General features: G+C 46.5%; 1 protein-coding gene across 3 annotated transcripts in view; it reads right to left on the reverse strand.

The window, feature by feature from the left end:
- Positions 1-23,946, reverse strand: part of CERS3 (ceramide synthase 3) — a 112,546-nt gene that overhangs the window by 45,094 nt on the left and 43,506 nt on the right. For all 3 annotated transcript variants that reach the window (XM_070053524.2, XM_070053523.2, XM_089311140.1), the window contains 4 exons: positions 10,322-10,436; positions 7,224-7,342; positions 2,982-3,039; positions 1,759-1,809 (listed from right to left, as the gene is read on the reverse strand). In XM_070053524.2, coding sequence (XP_069909625.1) covers positions 1,759-1,809; positions 2,982-3,039; positions 7,224-7,342; positions 10,322-10,436 — 343 coding nt within the window. The remainder of the gene's footprint in view (positions 1-1,758; positions 1,810-2,981; positions 3,040-7,223; positions 7,343-10,321; positions 10,437-23,946) is intronic.

Below are 23,946 nucleotides of genomic sequence, written 5' to 3' on the forward strand. Positions count from 1 at the left end.
GATCCTGGGAGACAAAGGAGACTCCTGGGTCAGAGAGAAAGGATAGGCTATGGCTCCAAGTAATAGCAGTAAGCAGAGTGTCAGTATCTGGGCCAGGTCTCCTGCCCTCAGTTCCCATGGGGCTGAGCAAAGAGGGTCAAATCACAACCACACGCACAGTGGGTCCCTGGGCTGGAGAAGCTGAGTTTTTTTAGTGGACAGCAACACGCTCACCCTTTGCTCTAGAGAGAGAAACTGTCATTATCTGCTCAGCTCTTTGACAACACTGGAAAGAAGTGCAGACAGAAGGCAGTCGGTGCCCCATCTCACACGACACACAGAAATGCCAGAGACCCACGGAGGGCTCCTCCCAACAGACCAAAGAGCAGAGAGGCAAGAGGATGGCGACAACTTTGAAAGCATAAGGGACTCTCGGGGCCTCCTGTGAAAGGCTAGCACATTAGCACCGTCGCACTTGGAATCCAGACAGAGAAAGGAACAGCAGCGACGGCTAAACATTTTCCAATCTCACTAAAGATACCAAGCTGCAGATTCAAGATGTACTACGTTTTCCTATGTATATCGTAACAAAACTGCTGGAAGCCAGAAAAAAAGATAAACAAAACAGAGAGAGAAAAAAGACATCATATTCAAAGAAGGAAAAAAGTGATAGCTGAATTCTTAAAGTTGATGGATCCCAGAAAAAGACAGAACATTTTTAGGGCACGAACTGGAAAGACCTAGAATTCTATACCAAGCAAAAGCATCCTTTAAAAAACAAAAACAAAAACAAAAACAAAAAAAAAGGCAAGGTGCTAACACTTTGAGACACACAAGACGTGTCAGACTTGCCCTTCAGTAACACCAAGATGATTTCTTCAGCCAAAAGGGTAGCAGGACGCAGGCGACAGCGTGCGGAGGGAAGCCCACTGACCACCAAAACAAGGACAGGAATGACCTGCAGGGTTTTCAATACTTGAAGGAGGAGGGTGTGTGGTATATCGAACGACCATCCAGCGGCTGGCCAGAGGTGTGGGCTCTACTGGATACTGGACTGTAATAATCACGCATGTGTGTGAGTATCTCCAGGATAACCACGAATGCACAGCTCACAGTCACTCTAAGGGAAGACAGAGAACTCTAATGAAAAAAAAAAAAAGAAAAAAAAATTTGGCTGTCCCACAGAAAAGGAGGGTGTAGAAAAGGTGCTAAAAAATACAGTCGACAGGGGGCCGGCGCCGTGGCGCAGTAGGTTAATCCTCCGCCTGCAGCACGGCCATCCCATATGAGCGCCGGTTAGAGTCCCAGCTGCTCCTCTTCCAATCCAGCTCTCTGCTGTGGCCTGAAAAAGCAGTAGAAGATGGCCCAAGTCCTTGGGTCCCTGCACCCGCATGGGAGACCTGGAAGAAGCTCCTTGCTCCTCCTGGCTTTGCACTGGCGTAGCTCCAGCCATTGTGGCCATTTGGGTAGTGAAGCAGAGAAAGACCTTTCTCTCTGTCTCTGCCTCTCTGTCTGTAACTCTAACTCTCAAATAAATAAATAAAAATCTTAAAAAAAAGAAGTCAACAGTAAGATGGGCGATCTAAGCCGTAGCGCGTGATTACAGTGGCTGTACACAAACCCCAGGACGAGACGAGTGAGGGGCAGTAAGGGTGAGGAGGCTGCGGCATGGTGGTGCCAGGGCAGTGGGCAAAGCCCAAGGGGGGACAGCCCTAGCCAGGGGCAAGCTCAGGGCCCTGGGTGTGGAAGTGAGGGGGTGCTGTGCCAGAGGGGACTTACCTGTTTGGGGTAGCCATTCCAAACCTCCCACAGGTCATACGCCCAAGGTTTCTGGGGGGGAAAAGGAGCCAAGAGAGAAGTTAATTTATCAGAGTCCAGGGGTCAGCGTTGTGGCAGAGCGGACTAAGCCTCTGCCTGTGGCACCAAAATCCCATTGGGCGCCGGTTCAAGTCCTGGCTGCTCCACTTCTCATCCAGCTCTCTGCTATGGCGTGGGAAAGCATTTGAAGATGGCCCAAGTGTGGGTCCTTGCACCTGCATGGGAGACCAGGAGGAAGCTCCTGACTTCGGATCAGTGCAGCTACAGCCATTGTGGCATCTGGGGACTGAACCAGCGGAGGGAAGACCTTTCTCTCTGTCTCTCCCTCTCTCTGTAACTCCACTTCTCAAGTAAATAAATAAAAGAGAATCTCTTAAAAAAAATTTTTGTCAGAGTCCAAGGCTAATTTCAGCAGAAAACATGAGCTGTTCCTGACGTTCTTTTTGGGAAACGAGACACATGGCAAGATCTACTTCTGCTCTCACTGTCTGGGTGTTCACTCTACCACCTGTGAAATCCACGACTCAGAAAGAATCTGAGGTCGGCAGCCAGTGCTGAGGAAACGCCTGTGAACCCAGGAACTGCCGTGAGCAAGTGAGTCCACTAACACATGACTTCTGAACCAACTAGAGATCAGACTCCCATAGCAATGTCAGTATCTGGAGACATCTGTAGCAATGAGATATCTGAGAGAGAGGCCAACGTCGGGCACAGTGGGTAAAGCCACCACCTGAGACTCTGCCATCCCATAAGGGCGCTGGTTTGAATCCTGACTACTCCACTTCCAATCCAGCTCCCTGCTGATGGCCTGGGAGGGCAGTGGAGGAAGGCCCACATGCTTGGGCCCTGCACCCATGTGGGAGATCAGCAGAGGCTCCTGACTCCTGGCTTCCGTCTGGCTCAGCTCTAGCCATTGCAGGCCATCTGGGGAGTAAACCAGTGGATGGAGGATCTCTCTGTCTCTCTGTATAACTCTTTCAAATGAATAAATAAACTTAAATGTATATATTTAATATATATTATATAATATGTAATACATATTTAATATATAATGTGTAATATATATCTGAGAGAAATCTCTAAAACTGGTTTTCTAACTGGAAGTACCGGACCTTACAGGAATTTTTAGGCAAGAATCTTTAAAATTACAAATTCCAATCAAAGAGATCAAAAAGACAACTTACATCATAAAGGAATGCGGCTCCAGCAATGTTGAGCACTAAGTAAAATGCAAACCGCCAGCTGTGGGAAGAAAGAACAGTCTTCACCGCCTTGCAGAGCAGGCTGAGCCGCAGGGCAGACCGGGACTGGCGGGGCAGAGCTAAGAGTGCACAGTGGAGTCACAGGCTCCCGCGTCCACACCCGGCTCTGCCCTCCACCAAAGGCTACTGCACAGCGAGTCCTCCAGCCACAGGGCTGCTGCACAGCGAGTCCGTCAGCCACAGGGCTACTGCACAGCGAGTCCTCCAGCCACAGGGCTGCTGCACAGCGAGTCCTCCAGCCACAGGGCTACTGCACAGCGAGTCCGTCAGCCACAGGGTTACTGCACAGCAAGTCCTCCAGCCACAGGGCTACTGCACAGCGAGTCTTTCAGCCCATAATATGAGAACAAACCTTATCTCAAAACATAACAGCCATTGAAGGTAATTTGTGAATGGTCTCGTCATCTTTTTAACCTGAAGCAAGCAACAACATGCGCTAGTTGTCCAGACATAAAGCCAACAATGGTTCGATATTAACACTGTCGCCAACAAAACATGACAGAGTCTAATTAGCCCAATCACTTATTTTATTCCCATTTAAATTCCATTTAAAATATCTCTATATGGCCAGACTTCAGCCTTTTCTCTTAAGAGTAGATTTGAAAGAAACTATTTTTTGCTGTATATGGAAGAAAGACTTATGCATTAAGACGCTTGACAGACACTGTGTCAACCAACTGCAATATATGGATCTTATTTAGATTCTGATCGAAATAAATTATAAAGAAAATCATTGAGGCAATTAAATCTGAACACTTTTGGAATAGTTGTTGCTATTAAATTAAAATTTTTCAGATAAGGTCCTAGCCTAGTATTAGAATTTTTGCTTAAAATACAAGAGTTCTATATTTTAAAGACACATGATACACTACCGACAAACCAAATCATATAATGTCTTACATTTGCTTCAAAAATAGTCTGTTGTGCGGGACAGGGTGAGTGGGGTTGGATGACATAGGAGTGGCCTTGGGTGACAACTGTTAACAGCTAGTGACAGGCAGTAGCATACACAGTTCCTTACGTACTCTGTCTACCTTTGTGTGTGTGTAACTTTCCAAAATAAAATTCCTCTTAAAAATTATTCCTATTTTACCTAGCGACTGCTGAGATAACGATCATAAAGCAGTATTTGTCCCTTACACGTGTGCAAGGCCCCTGTGGAGCGTTGCCCACCACGCCTACACTTGCAGGAACAGGAACGTAGGCACGTTTCATTTTCCAGTCTTGGAGATGCAGTCACTGGCCCACTGCCCCAGGCCACGTAAAACCCAAAGGGCAGGGGTTAGGATTCTGCCCCTCGCCTGTCACTGCCTCCACACTAGATCACAGTCCTCATGGCTGGTTTGGGTTCAACACTCAGAAAGCTGAACCACAGCGAAACCTACAGGGCTTTGTGCCACATGCAACTCGAGACCTGTCTGTCCTTGCTTTATCTGCCTTTGGTCCAACAAAGATACACAGAACATTTCCTTGGGTTCCTGGATTATCTTTGTCCAAACAAGAAGCACAAGAAAGAGGAGACCATAAGGCCAGCCAGCCCACCAATGCAGCTCGAGCCTAGGGGGCAAACCTCATTTTGTTTGTTTCTCAAGCATTTATTGATGTCTTGACCCTGTGCCCAGGACTGTGCCAGGCCACGTGAGTAGTCACAGTTTTATCAGGAATTTAAAACATATTTTAACAAGATTATGAAGCTGGTATTATAATTAGCCCCTTCTTACAGACTATTTCTTCCAGCCCTAAAAAGTAGATACAGTGCATCCTGACGGGATCTGAGGCTGAGCGAGACCTCAGAGCTCGCCCTGTGCCGGAGGTTCTCAAGGGGTGTGCCAGGGGCCCTTGAGGCCAAAAGTGTACATAATAACACTAAAGTATTATTCACCCCTCTCCCTCTCCTTCCCTCACAAATGAGGTTATGTGACAGGATCACAACACTGCTCTCAGTAAAATTATACTGATGAAATGACAGCTTGCACAGTCTCATGTTTTACAAATGTCTCTCTTTCCATTTCTAATACAGGAAATATTATACAGGTATAAGGCACATAATTGTTCTTTGGGAGCCTCAAGAGCTTTTAAGAGAATATGATATCCTGACACCAAGAAGTTTGAGAACTGCTACCCTCAACTGATAACAAGATGAATGATGCTGTCTGTTGGCGCCATTGCACTCACTTCAAATAAACCCAAGGTTGTAAAACTTCCTTTATTCCAGGAAAGGCTGAGATCCATGTAATTGTGGGAGAAAAAAAAAAAACACTGAGAAAAAAATTCTGACATTGGTCGCTTATGCAAAGATGACAGTAACAGGAGAAGATGGGACTGCAGGGTGAGGTCAGGAGGAACTTGGCAGAGCGAACGTGGCTGATGGTGATGGGGCCAGAGACGGGGCTGGGGAGTGGGAGAGGCAGCCAGGCAGGCCAGTGAGGGTGAGGGGAGAGCCCCCGTCCAGCTCAGGGGGCTCTCCTGCCTAGAAACTGCAGGTAGTCGGGAATCATGTCTTACTACAGGGGAAATGTTATCTCAGCTAATAGAGACCTGATTTAAAAACTACAAAGGAGTGAGTGAGCCCTGTCACCTAGAGTCAGGGTGCCTGGGCTCTACACTGCAGTACCTGGATCAGCGTGGAACTCCAGCTTCCTGCTAGTGTGCACCCTGGGAGGCAGCAGGTTGGTGGCTCAAGTAATTGGGCCCCAGCCACCCATGTGGCTCCCAGTTGCAGCCTTGCCCAGCCCTGGGTGTTGTGCTCATCTGGAGCATGGACCAGGCAATGGGAGCGCATTCTTTATGTCTCTGTCTCTCAAACAAAAATTAATTTAAAAAAGTACCTGCTAGGGATTAAAGCCCTGAGTGCTCTGGAACAGCAGGTACGGACCATCATTAAAGAAAGTACTGAGGACAACACAGCGACCCCAGGTGCCCAGAGAAATCCACCTGGAGTCAGGGAGGAAGTGCTGCCTGGTGGGCAGTATCCATTAGAGCCTGGCGCTAGACATTCCCACAGTGCCTGGGGCTGCAGACCTGGCACTATGATCTCCTAACCCCACCCAGACCTGGTAGAATAAAGCAGTCTGCACACAGTGAGAGAGCTTGGTGTTTTACTTTGATCTGTTTATCTAGTCCAGAACAACTTTTAATGGTTATCTGTGCCATTGTTAAAAAATAAGATCAAGTGTGAATGCTATCTGTGGGCCCACATACTATTTCCTGAATATACTGGATCATTTCCTGCTCTGTGTCTGCTTTGCTTAGAAATGCTGCCCAGCTCCTGCTTCCGCTCTTGCTGAAACCCGACCCATTCTCTGGGGCTGGCTCAGGGTCCTCTCTCTGAGAAGCTCCTCTCCAGCTTCTGCAGCCATGCTGCCGCCATGCCAGGTGCACCTGCCACACTCACCTGGCCCTGCCCTGAGTGGGCCGCAGAACACCATCCTGCGGCTTGGCACGGGCTGCGGCAGGTCAGGGGTCTCGCACATGAGGCTCCCGTCTCCCTACTCAGCTGCTTAAGGCTGCTGGCCAGACCACACCTTCCCTCTTAAACCAGTGCTGTGTGGAGGAGATCCCAGCAGCCCCCTCTGCCTTGCCTGGCTGGAGAGGGGCACTCTGAACTCCCTCCTGGGCCTGAACCCCATGGCAGGCTATCACCCGTGTCACCAGCACAGGGAACTCTGCAGGGTGGCAGGTGCAGCACATGCAGCAGAGACAGCAACAGAATAGGAGGCAGGACACTGCGCCCAGCAGCTCCTCAAACAGAGGGCCCTGGTGCATCCTGTGAAGCCGACTGGGAAGCCACAGTGGGACAGGCTGGGGGCCACAGCCAGGCTGGACAGAAGGAGGTCCTCACAGCTGGAGACCTGAGAGGAGGACACGCGCCTCTCAGAACCTCTCTGCTCTGACGAAACCAGTGAGTGAGTTGGGACGCAGGCCAACCTGGACCCAGCGAAGGCTTCCTGCGATTCCTCCGGACCTCAGGAGCAGCACACGGCACCTCTGCTCCCCTCAGAGCACGTGTGCTGCCTGCTTTGTAGGGAGGCGACTGCAAGCACGGAGGCAGTGAGTGGCCAGCCTCGGACCAGACCCCCTCTGCACCCACGCCAGTGTTCCCGGAGATGACCACAGTCCCAGGATACAACCACAGCATGTCCAAGCCCTCCGCACCCTCCTCACCAAGCCTCCTGGAATTTCTTCATCCTGGAAGGCTTGTCTTGGATCCGCCGCCTCCTAAACCATCTTTCAACCTGGCGCTCTGTCAAGTGACACTTCTTTGCCAGTCCATAGATGTCGGTCTGAAACGAGAGGAAATGAGCGAGCGAGTGACAACCGTAGAGCAGCCTGGCAGGCAGGGAAGACAGAGAGGTCGGCTACGTGAGCTTGAGTCCAGGGAAGGAGAGGCATCTTGCCAGCAGGTCTGAAGCCAGGGGCCTGCGCTGTGCCACAGTGGGTTAAGCTGCTGCCCATGATGTCAGCATTCTGTATCAGAGCACTGGTCAAGTCCTGGCTGCTCCATTTCCGATCCAGCTCCCTGCTAATGTGCACGGGAAGGCAGCAGAAGGCAGTGTAATACCTGGGTTCAAGTCCCCCTCTATGCTAACACATACCCTGGAAGAGAGCTGGTGATGTCCCCATAGCTGGGTTCCAGCTGCCTACATGGGAAACCTGCATTGCGGTATCAGCTGCAGGCTTTGGCCACGACCCAGTCCTGGCTGTCGCAGGCATTTGGGAAGTGAGCCAGTGAATAGGAGCGCTCTATTTCTACCAAATAATTATTTTTTTTAAAAAAAGCACCCCTTTACTCTAACATAATTTGAAAACATAAAGCAGATTCCCCAAGGCCATCGTTCCAATGTGCTTGCCTGGTGGGCGGCAGGATATACTCTGAGGCCCCGACCTGTATTCTCTCTGTTCTTACACTGAAAGCGCTCCGGGCCCAGCTCTACTGTCTCAAATGTTTATTAACTTGAAGCCAGTGAGTGAGCTTCCACTGCTAGGTACTAGGTGCTAGGTACTGCAGACTCAGCAGTGAGAAAAACTAACGTTCCCGTCCTCATTCTGGAACTTTCCCAACGTTAGGACAAGCCCAGTTTTGTTACTAGCCCACCGCTTTCACAAGCATCTTGATGAAGGCACGTACAAGACACAAGCAGCAATACCCCCCTTGTGATCTGGCCTTTTTCTGTGTCCAAGTGACCCTGGACCGAAGTCAGGCTTCACCAGGCTGGGCTCAGCCACCACAATGGCACTGGGAGGGAAATTTGCAAACAGAAGTTTCTGGAAGTATTCTCTTTAATTAATTTGTGAGACAAGTATTTACTGAACACCTACAATGCACAGACAATTGCACAAGATAGACGGGAAGGGAAATAAGCATCATTGAGAGACAAGGGATGGTCTTGTGAGACACAATTGGGAAGCTAGGTCTAAACATGTTCCCACAGAGGTCAGTGTAGACGTCTGTGCTGGGAACAGACTACCAACAACAGCTGAGCCCTACTAGCATCCACTGTGCACCAGGCACTAGTCCAAGCACGTGACTTGCTTCCGTTGCATCCTCACAAGAGCCCTCTGAGATGAACACTGCTATTCTGCTCAGATCATGGAGGGGAATGAGGCCCACACTGTGAACTGCCCATCTCCACACACAGCCTGCAGCAGAGGCAGACCCAGGCCGACAGTCTCCCACAACCTGTGTTCTTAACCTCCATACTGCAACTGCCAGGAACACTCAGGAGTGGGTTGCAGGCTGAGGCAACCCCGCAGGCAGCACCTCCAGGACGGGCCTACAGGTAGAGCAGCGACTGCCAGCAAGAGACAGGCCTAGGGGCTGGCGCTGTGGTGTAGGGGGTAAAGCCACTGCCTGCAGTGCTGGCATCCCATATGGACGCCAGTTCAAGTCCTGGCTGCTCCACTTCTGATCCGGCTCCCTGCTAATGCACCTGGGAAAGCAGAAGATGGCCCAGGTCCTTTGGCCTCTGTACCCACATGGGAGTCCCAGCAGAAGCTCCTGGCTCCTGGCTCTGGATCAGTCCAGCTCCAGCCATTGCAGCCATTTGGGGAGTGAACCAGTGAATGAAAAACTCTCCCTCTCTCTCTGGCTCTCTGTAACTCTGCCTTTCAAATAAACAAATAAATCTGAGAGAGAGAGAAAGGGAGAGAGAGGAGGGGAGGGGAGGGGAGGGGAGGAGAGAGGGGAGGGGAGCAGTCCCTTTCCACTCTAGAAGGTGTGGGGAAGTTCTGTTTCATGTGGTATTTCAACTGCAGCTGAACAATAGAGAGACGTTAACACTGGACGTGTCAGGGCACTAGATTTTACAACTATTAAACTTAAATCTCCTCCTCTGATGCATGGGCGTGCAGTGCACCACCAGCGTTATGAAGGACACTTTGTAGGGGAAGAGGATCACGGTTCTTGAAGTGCAATCTCTGAGAGCAGGCAGCGGCACAGCGGATTTGGAGCTCGCCATGAAGGTGAGCTCAGCAGACACTTCCTTGATTCATGCAATGTATTCTGGCGTCATCAAGATGGCACATAGGGGTTTCTGCCCTAATGATTATTTCTTGATTAGTACACTTTGTATGTTATGACCATTCAAATTAAACCTAACATTAAAATTTAAACTTTGATCTTTAAACCAAATCATGGTATTGATCTTTAGGGCTTAAAACTATAGAAAACAACAATTCAACTACTGAAATTTATGATCTTACATCCTAATATGTATTTGTAACTTTGAGTTACATTTGAGATGCTGTATAACCTGTCAATAGCACAAAGAAACAAATCCAAATGAATCAAATTCTTTGTAGTCAACTGGAGTTTTTTTGGTACAAGTGAGATAAGACACAGATGATTAAGAAAGGAGGTTTTGGGGCTGGCATTGTAGCACACAGAAGGTTACCTGTGATACCAGCATCCTACGGTTAGAGTCCCTGCTGCTCCACTTCCAATCCAGCTCCCTGCTAGTACACCTGGCAAAGCAGCAGAATATGGCTCAAGTATTTGGGCCCCTGCACTCCTGCAGGAAACCCACATGGAATTCCAAGCTCCTGGCTTTAGCCTGGCCCAGCCCCAGCTGTTGTGGCCACTTGGGGAATTAACCAGAGAATAAAAGATCTCCCTTCTCTGTCTCTTCCTCTCTCTCTGTATCTCTGCCTTTCAAATAAACAAAAGGAAAATATTGAAAGAAAGAAAGAGAGGAAGAGAGGAAGGAAGGCAGGGAGGGAGGGAGGGAGGGAGGGAGGGGAGAAATTAAAGAACTGGTACTTACTTGTGATGGATGCCTTGTAGAATGATTGAAAAAATTCTCTAAGGTGGCATTTGGAATAATCTTTTGAACTGTCTCTTTAATGCCAAATGTTTTTGCTAGAGGTGTAGCAACAAACCTACAAAAATATGGAAAGTCAGTTCAGTGGTGGACAGTGAATCCACAGACTGCATAGAACTGAAGCTGTGACCAGGTCCCCCATGAATCGCCAACCATTAGCTTGTGTTGTCACTGGGGCTGTGTACAGCCAACAGCCTGCCTCTTAAAAGTGCAAGGCACTCAAGTCCCTGTTCATGTGCCAAAAAAATAAAAAATAACAATGCAAGGCAAACAAATTTTCAGGACTTATATACAAGCAACAATTTAGAAAAATACAATAAAATACTTGCACAAATTCTAAAATTTGTTTTATATTAACACACATACTTATACATGAATATTAGGAATTAGGATGACTATCCTACTTAGAATTTCATTTTTAAGACAGCTGGGGGGCTGGCACTGTGGTGTAGCAGGTAAAGCTGCTACCTGCAGTGCCAGCATCCCATATGGGTACTTGTTCAAGTCTTGGCTGCTCCACTTCCCATTCAGCTCTCTGCTATGGCCTGGGAAAGCAGTGGAAGATGGCCCAAGTGTTTGGGCCCCTACACTCACGTGGGAGACCTGGAAGAAGCTCCGGACTCCTGGCTTCGGACTGATGCAGCTCCAGCCATTACAGCCAGTTGGGGAGTGAACCAGTGGAATGAAACTCTCCCCCTCCCCCTAAACGCCACCGCTTCTTCTCTCTCTGTGCAACTCTGACTTTCAAATAAATAAATAAATATTTTTAAAAAACTGCTAGGGATTAAATTGTTATTAGAAAAAATTTTACTAGGGCCGGCGCCACGGCTCACTAGGCTAATCCTCCGCCTAGCGGCGCCGGCACACCGGGTTCTAGTCCCGGTCGGGGCGCCAGATTCTGTCCCGGTTGCCCCTCTTCCAGGCTAGCCCTCTGCTGCGGCCAGGGAGTGCAGTGGAGGATGGCCCAGGTGCTTGGGCCCTGCACCCCATGGGAGACCAGGGGAAGCACCTGGCTCCTGGCTCCTGCCATCGGATCAGCGCGGTGCGCCGGCCGCAGCGCGCCGGCCGCGGCGGCCATTGGAGGGTGAACCAACGGCAAAGGAAGACCTTTCTCTCTGTCTCTCTCTCTCACTGTCCACTCTGCCTGTCAAAAAAAAAAAAAAAAAAAAAAAAAGAAAAAGAAAAAATTTTACTTGGTGACATACTCTTAAAGAAATTAGTATGTAATTTCAAATTTTAACACATGAAAAAATGGTAGGACTCTTGAGTAAATACTTAGGAACTGGATGAATGGGTGGGAAGGCAAGTGTACATTTAACTTTAAAACAAACTGCTTTTCCAAGTGGCTGTACCAGGGCCAGGGCTGTGGTGCACCGGATCAAGTTCTGCCTGCAGTACCGCCATCCCATATAATAGGTGCCTGTCCTGGCTGCTCTACTACCAATCCAGCTCCCTGCTAACGCACCTGGGAAAGCAGCAGATGGTTCAAGCACTTGGGACCTCGCACCCATGTGGGAGACCTGGAAGAAGCTCCTGGCTCCTGGCTTCTGTCTGGCCTAGCTCCAGCCATTGGGGCTGCCTGGGGAGTGAACCAGCAGATGGAAGATCTCTCTAACTCTCCCTCTCTAACTCTGCCTTTTCAATAAATAAAGAAATCTATAAAATAAAAAAGTGGCTGTACCATCTTGAATCCTCCCTACAGGGCTCCAGTTTTCCATTATCCTGTGAACCCTTGGTACTCCAGCCTCAAGCAGTTCTACTGGGCATGTATTAGTTCTGGCTGATTTCCCATTCTTTTCTGATATTTCCTAGCTTTGGCTTGCTTTAAGTTTAGTTTGATTTTATTCTAATTTCTTGAGATAGAAGGTGAGATGATTGATTTCTTTCTTCTTGTTAAATTTAGGTATTTGCAACTATGAATTTCCCTCTAAGTATTGAAATTGCTGCATTCCATATTTCGAGCATAGGATCTTCTTTTTCATTGGTCTGAATATTTTCTAATTGTCCTTATGATTTAGCCTCTGACTGCATATTTAAGTATGTCTCGGAGGTGGGCGTCTGGCCTGCATCCCATACTGGAGAGACGCATCCCATTGCTGCCTCCAGCTCCTGACTCCCACTTCCGCCATGCAGACCCAGGGCTGGTTCAACTGATTGGCTTCCTGTCACCCACGTGGGAGATCTAAATTGAGTACATGGTTCCTGACTTCAGTTCTGGCCCAGCCCAGATCCAGCCATGGTGAGCATCTGGGGAGTGAACCAGCAGACGGGATAGCTCTCTCTCGCTCTCTCACTCTAACACGTAAATTTTTAAAATGTTATTTAATTTCTATGTATTTGTTAATTTTTCAGTTTTCTTGTTATTGATGTCAAATATCATTTTATTGTGGTTGGAAAACATACTTTGTGTGATTTCAACCCTTTTACGTTTATGAAGACTAACAAGCGATCTCTCCGACACAGTGCTCTCTGCACCTGGGACAAACACTCTGATGCTGTTGGCTGGGTCGCTCCACAGAGGTCTGTCAGCGCTGGGCGACTCACAGCACTGCTCAAGTCTTCTGCTTCCTTCTTGATCTTCTGCCGAGCTGTCCTATCTATTATTGACAGCGGGGTACTGAGTCTGCGAGTACTACTGCTGTCTGTTTCTCAGTTCTGTTAGTTCTTGTCCCATGCATATCAAAACTCTGTTGCTGTGTTTGTGTGTAAACTTTAATTCCTTACTCATTTTTTTTTTACTCTTTTAGTTATTTTTTAGAACTTAAAACAGGAAATTACAATTAGCATCTTAAACTGTAACATCCTCGTTCAGGTTAATCCCAAATTGATTTCAATAGGATACAAAACCTCCAGCATTTCCTGCTTCCTTGGTACTAGTATTGTCATACAAATTATATCTTTATGAAATGTAAACCCATGACACAGATTTATGATTATTATTTTATGCAAATGTCTTTTAAATCAGGAGAAAAATGTTAAAAGCAAAAAATGCAGTTACATTGTTTTCTGATATTTTACACAGGTTACCTTTACTTGTTTTCCACATTTTTCCTTGTGGATTCAAGTTACTCCCTTACATATTATTCTCCCTTCAGTCTGAGCTTCGTTTATTTGAGGGTGTCTTAATTTCTCTTATTCTGGAGTGCCGTCTCACTTGGTGGACAGTCTTTCTCCCCTTCATCACTTTTATGTCGTCCCAAGCACCTCTAACATTCCATCCACCCTAGAACATGCTCTTTGTGCACACGACAAGATGTGTATCAGCGCCCGTTGACTGACGAAGCTGTTCAAGTGTTCTACTTCCTTCTTGATCTTCCTCCAAGTTGTTCCATCCATTACTGAAAGTGAGATGTTAAAGTCTGCAACTGTGCTTAGACAAACATCTCCAGGGAAAAGGCTTTTTTTTTCCCCACCAAGTCTGGTCCAATAAAGACAGCCTTGCTGGTAAGTGTCTTCCAAGAAGCCACCCGGCAGGTCTGACAATGACCCTCCTCCAGTAACAACGCTTTGATGCAATGCCAAGTCTGCAGAACTCCCTTCAAAAGCTGCCAGGCAGTCACTGTGGGCTCCTGGTATTTGAGGGCTATCACAGGTGTGGCGAGGGCAGGATGGAACAGGGCAAGGACGAGTGTCCCAGGCTCACTCTTCTTAGGGAAACTTGGCCACTTTTCTTGAGTAGCAGTTCCTTGGCTGCTGTAAGCCTTCAGCTAATTCTGAATTCTGAAAATTTTGATTCTGATCATTTTTGTTGGTTCTTAGGCTGCTGCTATGGAGGAGAGGATTTGTGTAGGCCCCTACTCTGACGTTGTTGCTAACTTCTAAGACATTGTGATCTTAGTGTCTAAATAACATTTTAATGTTATTTTCTTAATGACTAAATTACATCTTTTTATGTGCATGTTTCCCATCTTCATATGTCCTTTGATGGAGTTTTTTTTTTTTCAAATCTTTTGCCTATTTCAAATACTAAGTTACTTCTGCTTATTACTGAATTATGAGAATTCTTTATATATTCTGAATTTAAGTCCTTCATTAGATATACACTTTACAAATATTTTCTCTCTGTCTATGACTTGTATTTACATTTTATTATGCGATGTGTTTTTTTTAGAAAAAATAACTTTAAGGCATTGTTGTGTATCATATAATTCAACTGTTTCGCATATACAATTCAATGACTTTTTCAGAATTCTACCAAGTTGTACAACCATTACAATTGGTATTAGAACATTTTTATCACCCCAATCTGATCCTGCAGGCTGCTACTGTTAATCCCTGTTTCTTCTCACCTTTGCCTTAGGCAACTACTAGTCCGTTTTCTGTTGGTCTGGCTTTGCCTTTGATGGGTATTTAATGCAAGTGTAATACAGTGCGAGTGTACAGTTGTGTGTGTCTGGCTTTGCCTTTGATGGGTATTTAACGCAAGTGTAATACAGTGTGAGTGTACAGTTGTGTGTGTCTGGCTTCTTGCACTGAGCACACTTCTGAGGGACAGCCATGTCACAGTGTCACAGTGTGCATTTGTAGTTTGTTTCCATTCAGTGCTGAGTAATATCCCACTGTGTCGCTCCCCCTCTTCACGGAGGAACGACACAGGACCCTGCGCTGTTCTTTTGTCTGCTCGGCCCTTCCCGGGTTTGCTGCTGGTTCTTCCCGGGTTGGCTACCGTCCCTTCCACCTCCGTGGAAGGGCGGTTCCCCCTGCCACATTCCCCACTTCTGCGGGGGAGCGGCACACCGCCGACCGGCTCTCTCGGGGGCTGCTCGGATGTTATCCGGATGTTCCCCTTAGATGTTCCTGGTGCATGTTGTCTCTCTCCTCCTTTATAGTCCTCTTCCACCAATCCCAACTCTGCTACCCACACGCCGAGTACGCTGCTCTCCTCCAATCAGGAGCAGGATCAGCTCCTGCAGGTCATCACTCAAGTTGGCGAGAGGCAGCTGCGTAGAAGTTGCTACTCCCTTCTCAGCGCCATATTGTGGGAGAGCAGATGCATAGAATAAGTCTTAATTCCAGTAACTTAGTCTAGTCCAAGATGCTCCCCACACCACTGCACACATAGACACTCACAGTGTCTTTAGAGGAGCAAATGTTTTAGATCTTTCCCAAGAAAATAAAAGCGTATGTCCGAGCATATTCTGGTACTGAAATGTTCACCGCAGCTTCATTTGTAATAGACCCTAACTGTAAACAAACAAGTTTCCATCAGCCAATACAATGATATTATATTGATAATATAATGATAAATAAATTGCAGTACACTATATCCATAACATTGGGTATAGCAATAACAATGATTCATAGATACATACAACACAAACAAAAGTCTCACAAGCTTTATGCTAAATGAAAAAATCAGACAAATAAGACTATAGTCTATGATCCACTTACAAGAAATCCTAGAAAATGCAGTTATAGTGGCAGAAAGTAGGTTGCCAGGAACTGACAGGCAGGGAGGAGATGGACTGAATGGGTACAAGGGAATTTCTCAGATAATGGAAACCTATTTTATGATTTGGTGATGGTTGCGTAACTGTACACATTCGTCAAAATGCATTGGGTTTTGGATGAACTTCATTGTATAAAAATCAGATCTCAGGAAAGTAGATTTGTAAAACAGTGACATGTCCCTAGTCTCCTTCAGTTTGTGCGAATGCTCGCTTCTGCTCAGTCTGTCCTAGCACTTACTTAGAAGTTTCTGCGTTTAATTTAATAATGAAAACTTTAGTAATGAATTATCACTGATCTCTTTAGTTCAATATTTTTATCCATGGAAATTGGATAAAAAATGTACTAAGATAATCTGATAAAAAGTATAAGTCAGTTCAACTTCCAGATGGACTAAGTTCTCTTGGAAATGGACCACACATTTCACAGACATATAAAAACAAGCTAATTATTCACCAGCTGTACACAGAGCCATGTGAACATATCACAAAATACAGTGATAAATTTTAAAAAAAGAAGAAAGAAATGAGGCCTTACCACTTATGAGAACGAATTATACTTGTTCATGGACACAAAGCATGTGGTTTACTAGGTCATACAAACAAAGGGTTATCAAATGCATCAGAACACAGTGAGGGGTGGGAGTGGTGAGGACTGTGAGCAAAGAATGCAGACAAAAGGTAATTAATGAAAAAGTAATTCAGAAGACCTCTTACACAAACCAAAGACGATGTGCTATGTCTTTGTGATCTGAGGAATCTGATTAATGATTTCGCTATCAGCATAAGGAAGGAGGAGGAAGGGCAGGAGCGAGGGTAGGGTGGGAAGTATCATCACACTCCCAAATCTGTACATAGGAAGTACATGAAATTTGTCTACCTTAAATAAAATTTTTAAAAAAGAATTAACACACACACACAAATGTACCTTTGTGCACTACATTTAAGATATATAAAACAAATGAATTTCATGTTTAAACCTGAAAAAAACTAATATAGCCTTAAACTTAACTAAATCTCAAAAATATATTTGACAAAGTTTTGGACAAATAATGATATTGGTTAATTTATCCATACTACTAGTTAAAACATTTTATGGGAGAAATCAACCATTTTTTCCACAAGTAGAATAACACAAATATGAAATGGTTTCATAGAGTAGTATTATTCTCAATTACATTCACTCAATGCTATCTCTTCAAATGTTAGAAATGAAAAAATTTGGAAAAAGAGAAAAGCAAAGTGGAACTGAACTAAAGGTTTATGTAGCAATGGAATAAAACCAACCACAGGGTCAAATATAACATTCCTCCCTCCAGGGTCAAAGGGTCATGTGAGAGATAAGTGTCAAGTATACACGTTTGAATAAAGAGACATGTCCACAACAGACTTGCTGACATGAGGAACAAAGACATATTAAAATCATTAATTCAAACAAGAGAAAGATGGTCCTCTCTGTTCACTTTGAAGACAGAAATAGCATTTTTAATAGAACAGAGGAAGTACATACAGGGTGGATGTCTGGCAAGCTGTTAAGACCTCGCTTGGGGGCCTCCATCCCACATCAGAGAACCTGGGTTCAAGTCCCAGCTGTGTTACTGATTCCAGATTCCTGCTAACGACACCTGTGAGATAGTAGATAATGGCTCCAGGGCACTGCACACCAGATGGAGTGGCTTTGGATGCCCATCCCCGGCTGTTGCGGGCATTGGGGAAAGAACTGGCAGATGAGCTCTCTCACCCTCTGCGCCCCAATCCCGTGTATGTGTGTGCCTTTCAAATAAAATAAAGACTTTTTAAAAGAACCAAGAAGTTGTATAAATACAATACAGTTTTCAGATTCAGTTTCCTCCTCCCTTTTCAAATAAACCTAGGAAATCTATCACCTTCTCTGATACAGGTAGATGAATATGAATAAGGACCTAATTAAAGATCTGTTTTGGGGACGGCACTGTGGCACACCAGGCTACGTCCCCGCCTGCAACGCTGGCCTCCCACGTGAGTGCCAGTCCAAGTTCTGGCTTCTCTACTTTCCACCAGCTCCCACTAATGCACTTGCGAAAGTAGCGGAAAGCTGCCCAAGCCCTCGCACCCCTGCACCCACATGGGTGGCCCAGAGGAGTTCTAGGCTCCCGACTCCAGCCTGGTCCAACCCCAATTGTTGCAGCCATTTGAGGAGTGAATGAGCAGTTGGAATCAATCTCTCTCTCTCTCTCTCCCCTGTTCTCCCTCTCCTTCTAACTCTGCCTTTCAAATAAATAAATCTTTTAAAATAAATAAATAAAATCAATTTTGAAAAAGAAGAGAAGCACAACAAATATTTGATAAACAGAACTGAAAGGAGGAAGGATATAGTAAGTCTTAGTTCCAGAATAGACCTGAGAGATTTCTGAGCTAAACATTTATTTTATTGATACAGTGTAGGGAAAAAAAAGCCAGAGAGGAAGGAGAAGAGGCGGCACACTTCTGCTGCCACACAAATGGTCCCACGTCAGGGTAAACACCAGCAGGGCCCTCAGGCCGGCTGCTGCTGTGGAGCTGAAACTTCAGGTGGCCCCACTCTGACACCTTGACACCCCTCTGGCCAGCACCCATCGGCTACACGGGACTCAAAAGTTAAGCCATCTCAGGCCTTGTTTATTTTCAGTATTGTGTCACAGAATAAAATGTAGGACTAAGCAGATATTAAGTATGTTAAGTTTAAACACTTCTCATAAGTATGAGGGCACATCAAAAGTTCATAGACAAAAAGAATTATGAATTTATTTTGGTGCAAAAGGTCGTTTGAAATCCATGCACAGCTTTTTCATAATGTGAATTTTCTATGAACTTTTGAAAACTCTTTTGTAGAAGCAACAGCCTACTGATGGAAGACTGAGTCCAATTCCCAAGCATGCAGACACTCTGTAAGGAGAGTTTTTTAAAGTGTTTTATAAATGAGGACAAAAATATCTGGAGTAACATGGTTCCCACGCAGAACCCTGGTCTCATGCACATATTTTTTTAAAAATTTATTTGACAGGTAGAGTTACAGAGAGTGAGAGAGACAGAGAGAAAGGTCTTCCATCTGGTGGTTCACCCCCCAAATGGCCACATGGCCAGAGCTACGCTGATCTGAAGCCAGGAGCCAAGTGCCTCCTCCGGGTCTCCCATGCGGGTGCAGGGCCCAAGCACTTGGGCCATCCTCCACTGCTTTCCTGGGCCACAGCAGAGAGCCGGACTGGAAGAGGAGCAACCGGGACTAGAACCCAGTGCCCATATGGGATGCTGGCGCCGCAGGCGGAAGATTAACCAAGTGAGCCACGGCGCCGGCCCCTCATGTACATGTTTTAAGACAGTCAGTGGTAGTCCTTTCTCCACTCCTGTCGATCAGCACACTTGGACTGCTCCACCTCCCCCAGCCTTCTTGCCAGAATGGTGGACACACCGCCCCACTGGACCTCATGCTGCCAAGCAGAAATGATGGAGGCAGGAGGGCCAGTCATACAGTTAAGTGAAATTAAAAAGGTGACTTTTGGGATTTTTCCCACCTCCCCTCGTGCTTTGGTCTCTTCCGGGACCCTAATTTATTTTGAGAGAATGTATTTATTCCGCAAGTGTTGAAACTTGAGAAGCTTAAATTCCTTTCAAATTACACTTGAGACACATAACGAATGCCCAGGAGGTAAACTAGTCAGCTGCCCCTTCCCTCCACGGCATACCTCGACCGCTAGCCAACACCTGCAAGGACTGAGCACGCAAACACAAAGCAAGTGTCAGCCACTTTCAGTCTGTTTCTTCATTTCTGACCGTCTGTCTCGCCTTTCTTGCTTTCTAGGCAGGGACATTATTTCCTCAGTGCTTGGCTCTTGGTTAGCACCAAGGACAGACTGAGCTACCCAAGTCCCTGCTCCTGCTCCCCTCCCGGGGCGAGAAGGTGTAGTGCAGATTCCATCCAGGACTGAAGAAGGAAGCTCTCTTGTGGTAAGTGTACCACAGGATGTGCTGAAACTGGGTGTCAGACCTACAGGACTTTTTAAGACAGCCTAGTTAAGGTTCACAGTGGTGACCCCCTCTTTAAGCCATTTCTTCTTGGGCCATCAAAAGTGCTTCACGGGGAAAGTTCGAGCAGTGCTAACACAGTAGAAAAGATGTCCGGGGCCAGTGCTGTAGCATAGCAGGTAAAGCCGCCACCTGCAGTGCCCGCATCCCATATGGGCGCCGGTTCAAGTCTTGGCTGCTCCACCTCTGATCCAGCACTCTGCTATGGCCTGGGAAAGCAGTGGAAGATGGCATGCATGTGGGAAGACTCGGAGGAAGCTCCTGGCTCCTGGCTTTCGAACAGTGCATCTGCACCCATTGGAGAGTGAACCAGCAGATGGAAGACCTCTCTTTCTCTCTCTCTGCCTCTCCTCTCTCTGTGTAACTCTGACTTTCAAAATAAATAAATAAACATTAAAAAAAAAAAAAAGAAAGAAAAGAAAAGACTGTCCAGCAGTGTTGAACCTGGTAAGTACCAGGCCTGCTCCTTAAATACTGACTGTGGGGTTCCAAGACAACAGAGTAGGGAGGGCGCTTACTGCTCTAGCCCAGGAGAAGACAGCTTAAAAAAAGTGGAGAGAGTGTAGTCTCAGGGAAGAGTTAGGGAGAAAACTGCAGAGGAAACTCTACCAAAATTAGAGGGACACAGTAGACCTACGTGGAGGGTGTGAGTGCCCACGGCTCAGGACTCCAGCAGCCAAAAGCCTATGCACCAGCACTGGAAAGTGAGTGAGACCAGACTGCAGTGGCCCAGGCCACTGGGGAAAAAGTGGCAGGAAGAGCCTAGAGGGAACCCGGCTCGGAGCCCTGTGGAGGAAAGTGTATCAGCCAGACTAGAGGAGAAAAAAAGAAAAAAAGGACGGGATGGACATGTTTCTCTCTCTCTGATCACTTTACAATGGCGTTCTGTAACAAGCCGATAGAGCAGACACCGTTTTGGACATACATAACAAATGTACCAGCTCACATCTGCACCCAGCAACCAGCCGAGTGGAGACTCCTGACTCTGGTGGGGAGAACTAACAGGGGGCTAGGAGCTTATGGCTGTGTGAGGCTCCTGTACCAGGACTGTGAGAAAAGAAAAAAACTGAGGCTGTGTGGGAGAACTCACGGTGTGGCTGGGACAGTGAGCAGTCTCAGTGGGGGACTCCACAAGCGTGGGGGTTCCTGGTTACCCGGTGGGAGACATTGCCGGGGAACCTGAACTTACACTGAGGATTGCACAGATCCTTTGTGTGGTCCTTGGTCCACAGAGTGGACGAATATTATACCCACTGGGGTAGCACTCAGGCACCTGTGGGGCTCCATGGGATGCGCAGCCATGGAGCCCCCACGTCAAGGTCGGTCTGATAGCTGTTGCTGTGTCTTTATCACAAGGCGAATGTTGCTAGTTTCAGTTAGGGCAATGCTTTCCCACGGTCGGGACGTTCCAGAGGAGTTGAGAATGTGGTAAACAACAAGATGGCGCCGAACACCGCGCGGTGAGCCTGCCTGCTGCGTGACACCTCATCTGATTGGCCCGAGGACGCATGCACACTGCGTGAACAGACGACGGATTGGAGTGTTCCGTGCATGGACTTGAGCCCGCTTGCAATTGGCCAGATTTTGTATATAAGCTATGTGCTGAGGAAGGAGGGGGCTTTCCTGTCCACTCTCCTCCTTTCATTCTTTCACTGTCCCTGTTATTTTCCCATTAAAAGTCTGCTGAAGACCGATGAGCTGCGAACAGTGTCGTTCCTTTGCGGGCAAGGGAGCGGCAAGTGGTGCCGTGACTCGGATCCGGACCACTTTCTCCATGCAGGAATAGGTAAGAAACAAAAGGTAAGCGTGCGAGTGCACGGAAATCCAGCTGGGGAAAGAATAGAAACCGCGGTTCCGTCGAGGAAAGACGGGGAAATTAAGCGCCAGAAAAAAGGGTAAAGGAATCCCTTAAAAGGCGGGAGTACAAAATGTTCAGAAACGCCAGGAAATAGGCGGAAACTTCCTTTTTACCTCGAAATGGACAATACTCAGAAACTTCCTTTTTACCTCCAAATGGACTATTCTCCGTCCACCACTAGGTTGCACATGCTGTTGAGCTGCTTGTTAAAAGCTGCAGGGACGCCCGTTAAGGCGGCCACAGTATGTGCATTCACTAGGGCTGTTGCCAAGACGTCACCATGGTTTGTGGAAGGTGGCGAATTAGATGAGCAACAGTGGCGGAGAGTAGGGGGACAGTTGAGAGCAGCCGGAGAGCCGGCAGAAATACTTAGATTATGGCAACTCACTGACCAGACACTTCAGGACCCCACTGAGAGCATAGGGCTTTTACTTGATGAAGGATGCGAGCTCCTAGAGAAGGTTCAGGAGGAGTCTCGGCATGATAGTCAGTCTAGTGACTGTGGTAGTCAGTGGGACAGGAAACAGACGGACAAAGGTCCCTGTAGGGACCAGCCACCGGATGAGACAGAGAAAAATTCAGTGAAGGACCATCCCCCATCGAGTGCACCCCTGCGCTCGAGGGGGCCATCTCATTTATATCTCAGTTTGACTAGGCTAGCAAATTTGTCCTTAGAGGACGAACTGCCGCCGCGGTATCATCCATTGACTCTCCCTAAATCGGCCCCTAGAAAAAAAAGAAAAAGCTATAAAGACTCCATTACAGACGCAGGGAATAGGGTTAAAAAAGGCAAGCCATAGAACAGTTCATTAATGCTATAAAAATAGTCAGTCCTTGGTTCGCAAAAGGAGTCGTGAATAAGCAACATTGGGATTTACTCGAAAAAACTTAAATGTGCATTTAAAGAAACAAAGCAAGCCATGACAAAGACTGTAAAAACTTTGTTGCAGATGTAGAGAGTAGGGTTAAAGAAGCAAACTGTAGAGCAGCTTATCAGTGCTGTTGAAACAATTAGTCCTTGGTTTGCTGAAGAGGGTGTTGTGGATAAGAAACACTGGGAGTAAAAAATATAGATCAGTGTACACTGGACAGCCCTCACCTTGCATTTAAATATTTCATTTGAAGTAAATGTTCTCTGTTATAAAGTTAATATTACTATGTGCAATGAGAAATTGTGGTGACAAAGTGTCCGGACTACCCATTTTGTTTTTGTTTTATGTACTAACTCTACCCCTATTATTGATAGGAATGCTTGAGCAGATTATGCTTGGTTTGCTTTACAAAAAAAAAAAAGTCAGTCAAAATATGCCGCAAGTAGTTAAGATTCCACACACCTACAGAAATGTAATAATTACAGATATTAAGAGGCTAGTTCCCTCAGATGTGTTTCAATTTATCCTTAACACATATTGAATATTATTGTGTTTTATTGCTGGATGTATATTTGTATAGAAAATTTGTATTATATTCGTATGATGTATTAATAAGCCTATACCTTGGTGCAACTCTAGGGCCAAATGTAAGGACAGATTTTTGGGATGGAGAGGCTTATGTCTTTGTTTGGCTCTGATAAACAAGTATCTGTCTGCCGGATGACCTTCTCCTGCTCCTTGGGAGCCTGGCCAGCTCCCGGGGAGGGGATAAAGGAATGTTTTCTGATAAACAGGTGGGAATGCTTCGTGTCTCGGCTCTCTGGCCAAGATCCGGGATGGGACGCACTGCTTGCCTAAGATCTTGGCAATGAGCCACCCTTGTCCTTGGGGGCTTTAAGGGAGAGCCGGAGCAAGCCTCTGCTGCTGCTGTTCCATCCCGGGGGAACACGCAGTCATGCTGGACGTTGAACATGCGAGTGATGACTACTAATGATATTTAATTCTCAGTATGGATCATTTTCTGGTGCTGTGTAAAAATTGCTTAGTAATGCCCATAGTACTGTAAATTCTACAAAACATGAGTACAACGCAGATATGAATCGATTGGCTATTGTGGCTGAGGTGTTCTGTAACAGTCCCTTTAATAAAAAGTTAACAAAATAAATTAATTTAAAAAACAGAACATTCAGGACCTGCCACTCTGCTTGGTATGTCATTACAAAAATCAACAGGAAGAGCTATACCTAATAAATGAGGGTGCTATCAATGTGGGCAACAAGGACATGTACAAATATTGTCCAAAAGTCAAACATCAAAAAAGCCCCTCCTCCTGGGATTTGCCCCTGGTGC

The sequence above is a fragment of the Oryctolagus cuniculus genome, chromosome 12 (genome assembly GCF_051225735.1).
Source record: "Oryctolagus cuniculus isolate XC-2025 breed Fujian yellow rabbit chromosome 12, ASM5122573v1, whole genome shotgun sequence".
Classification (NCBI taxonomy): Eukaryota; Metazoa; Chordata; class Mammalia; order Lagomorpha; family Leporidae; genus Oryctolagus; species Oryctolagus cuniculus.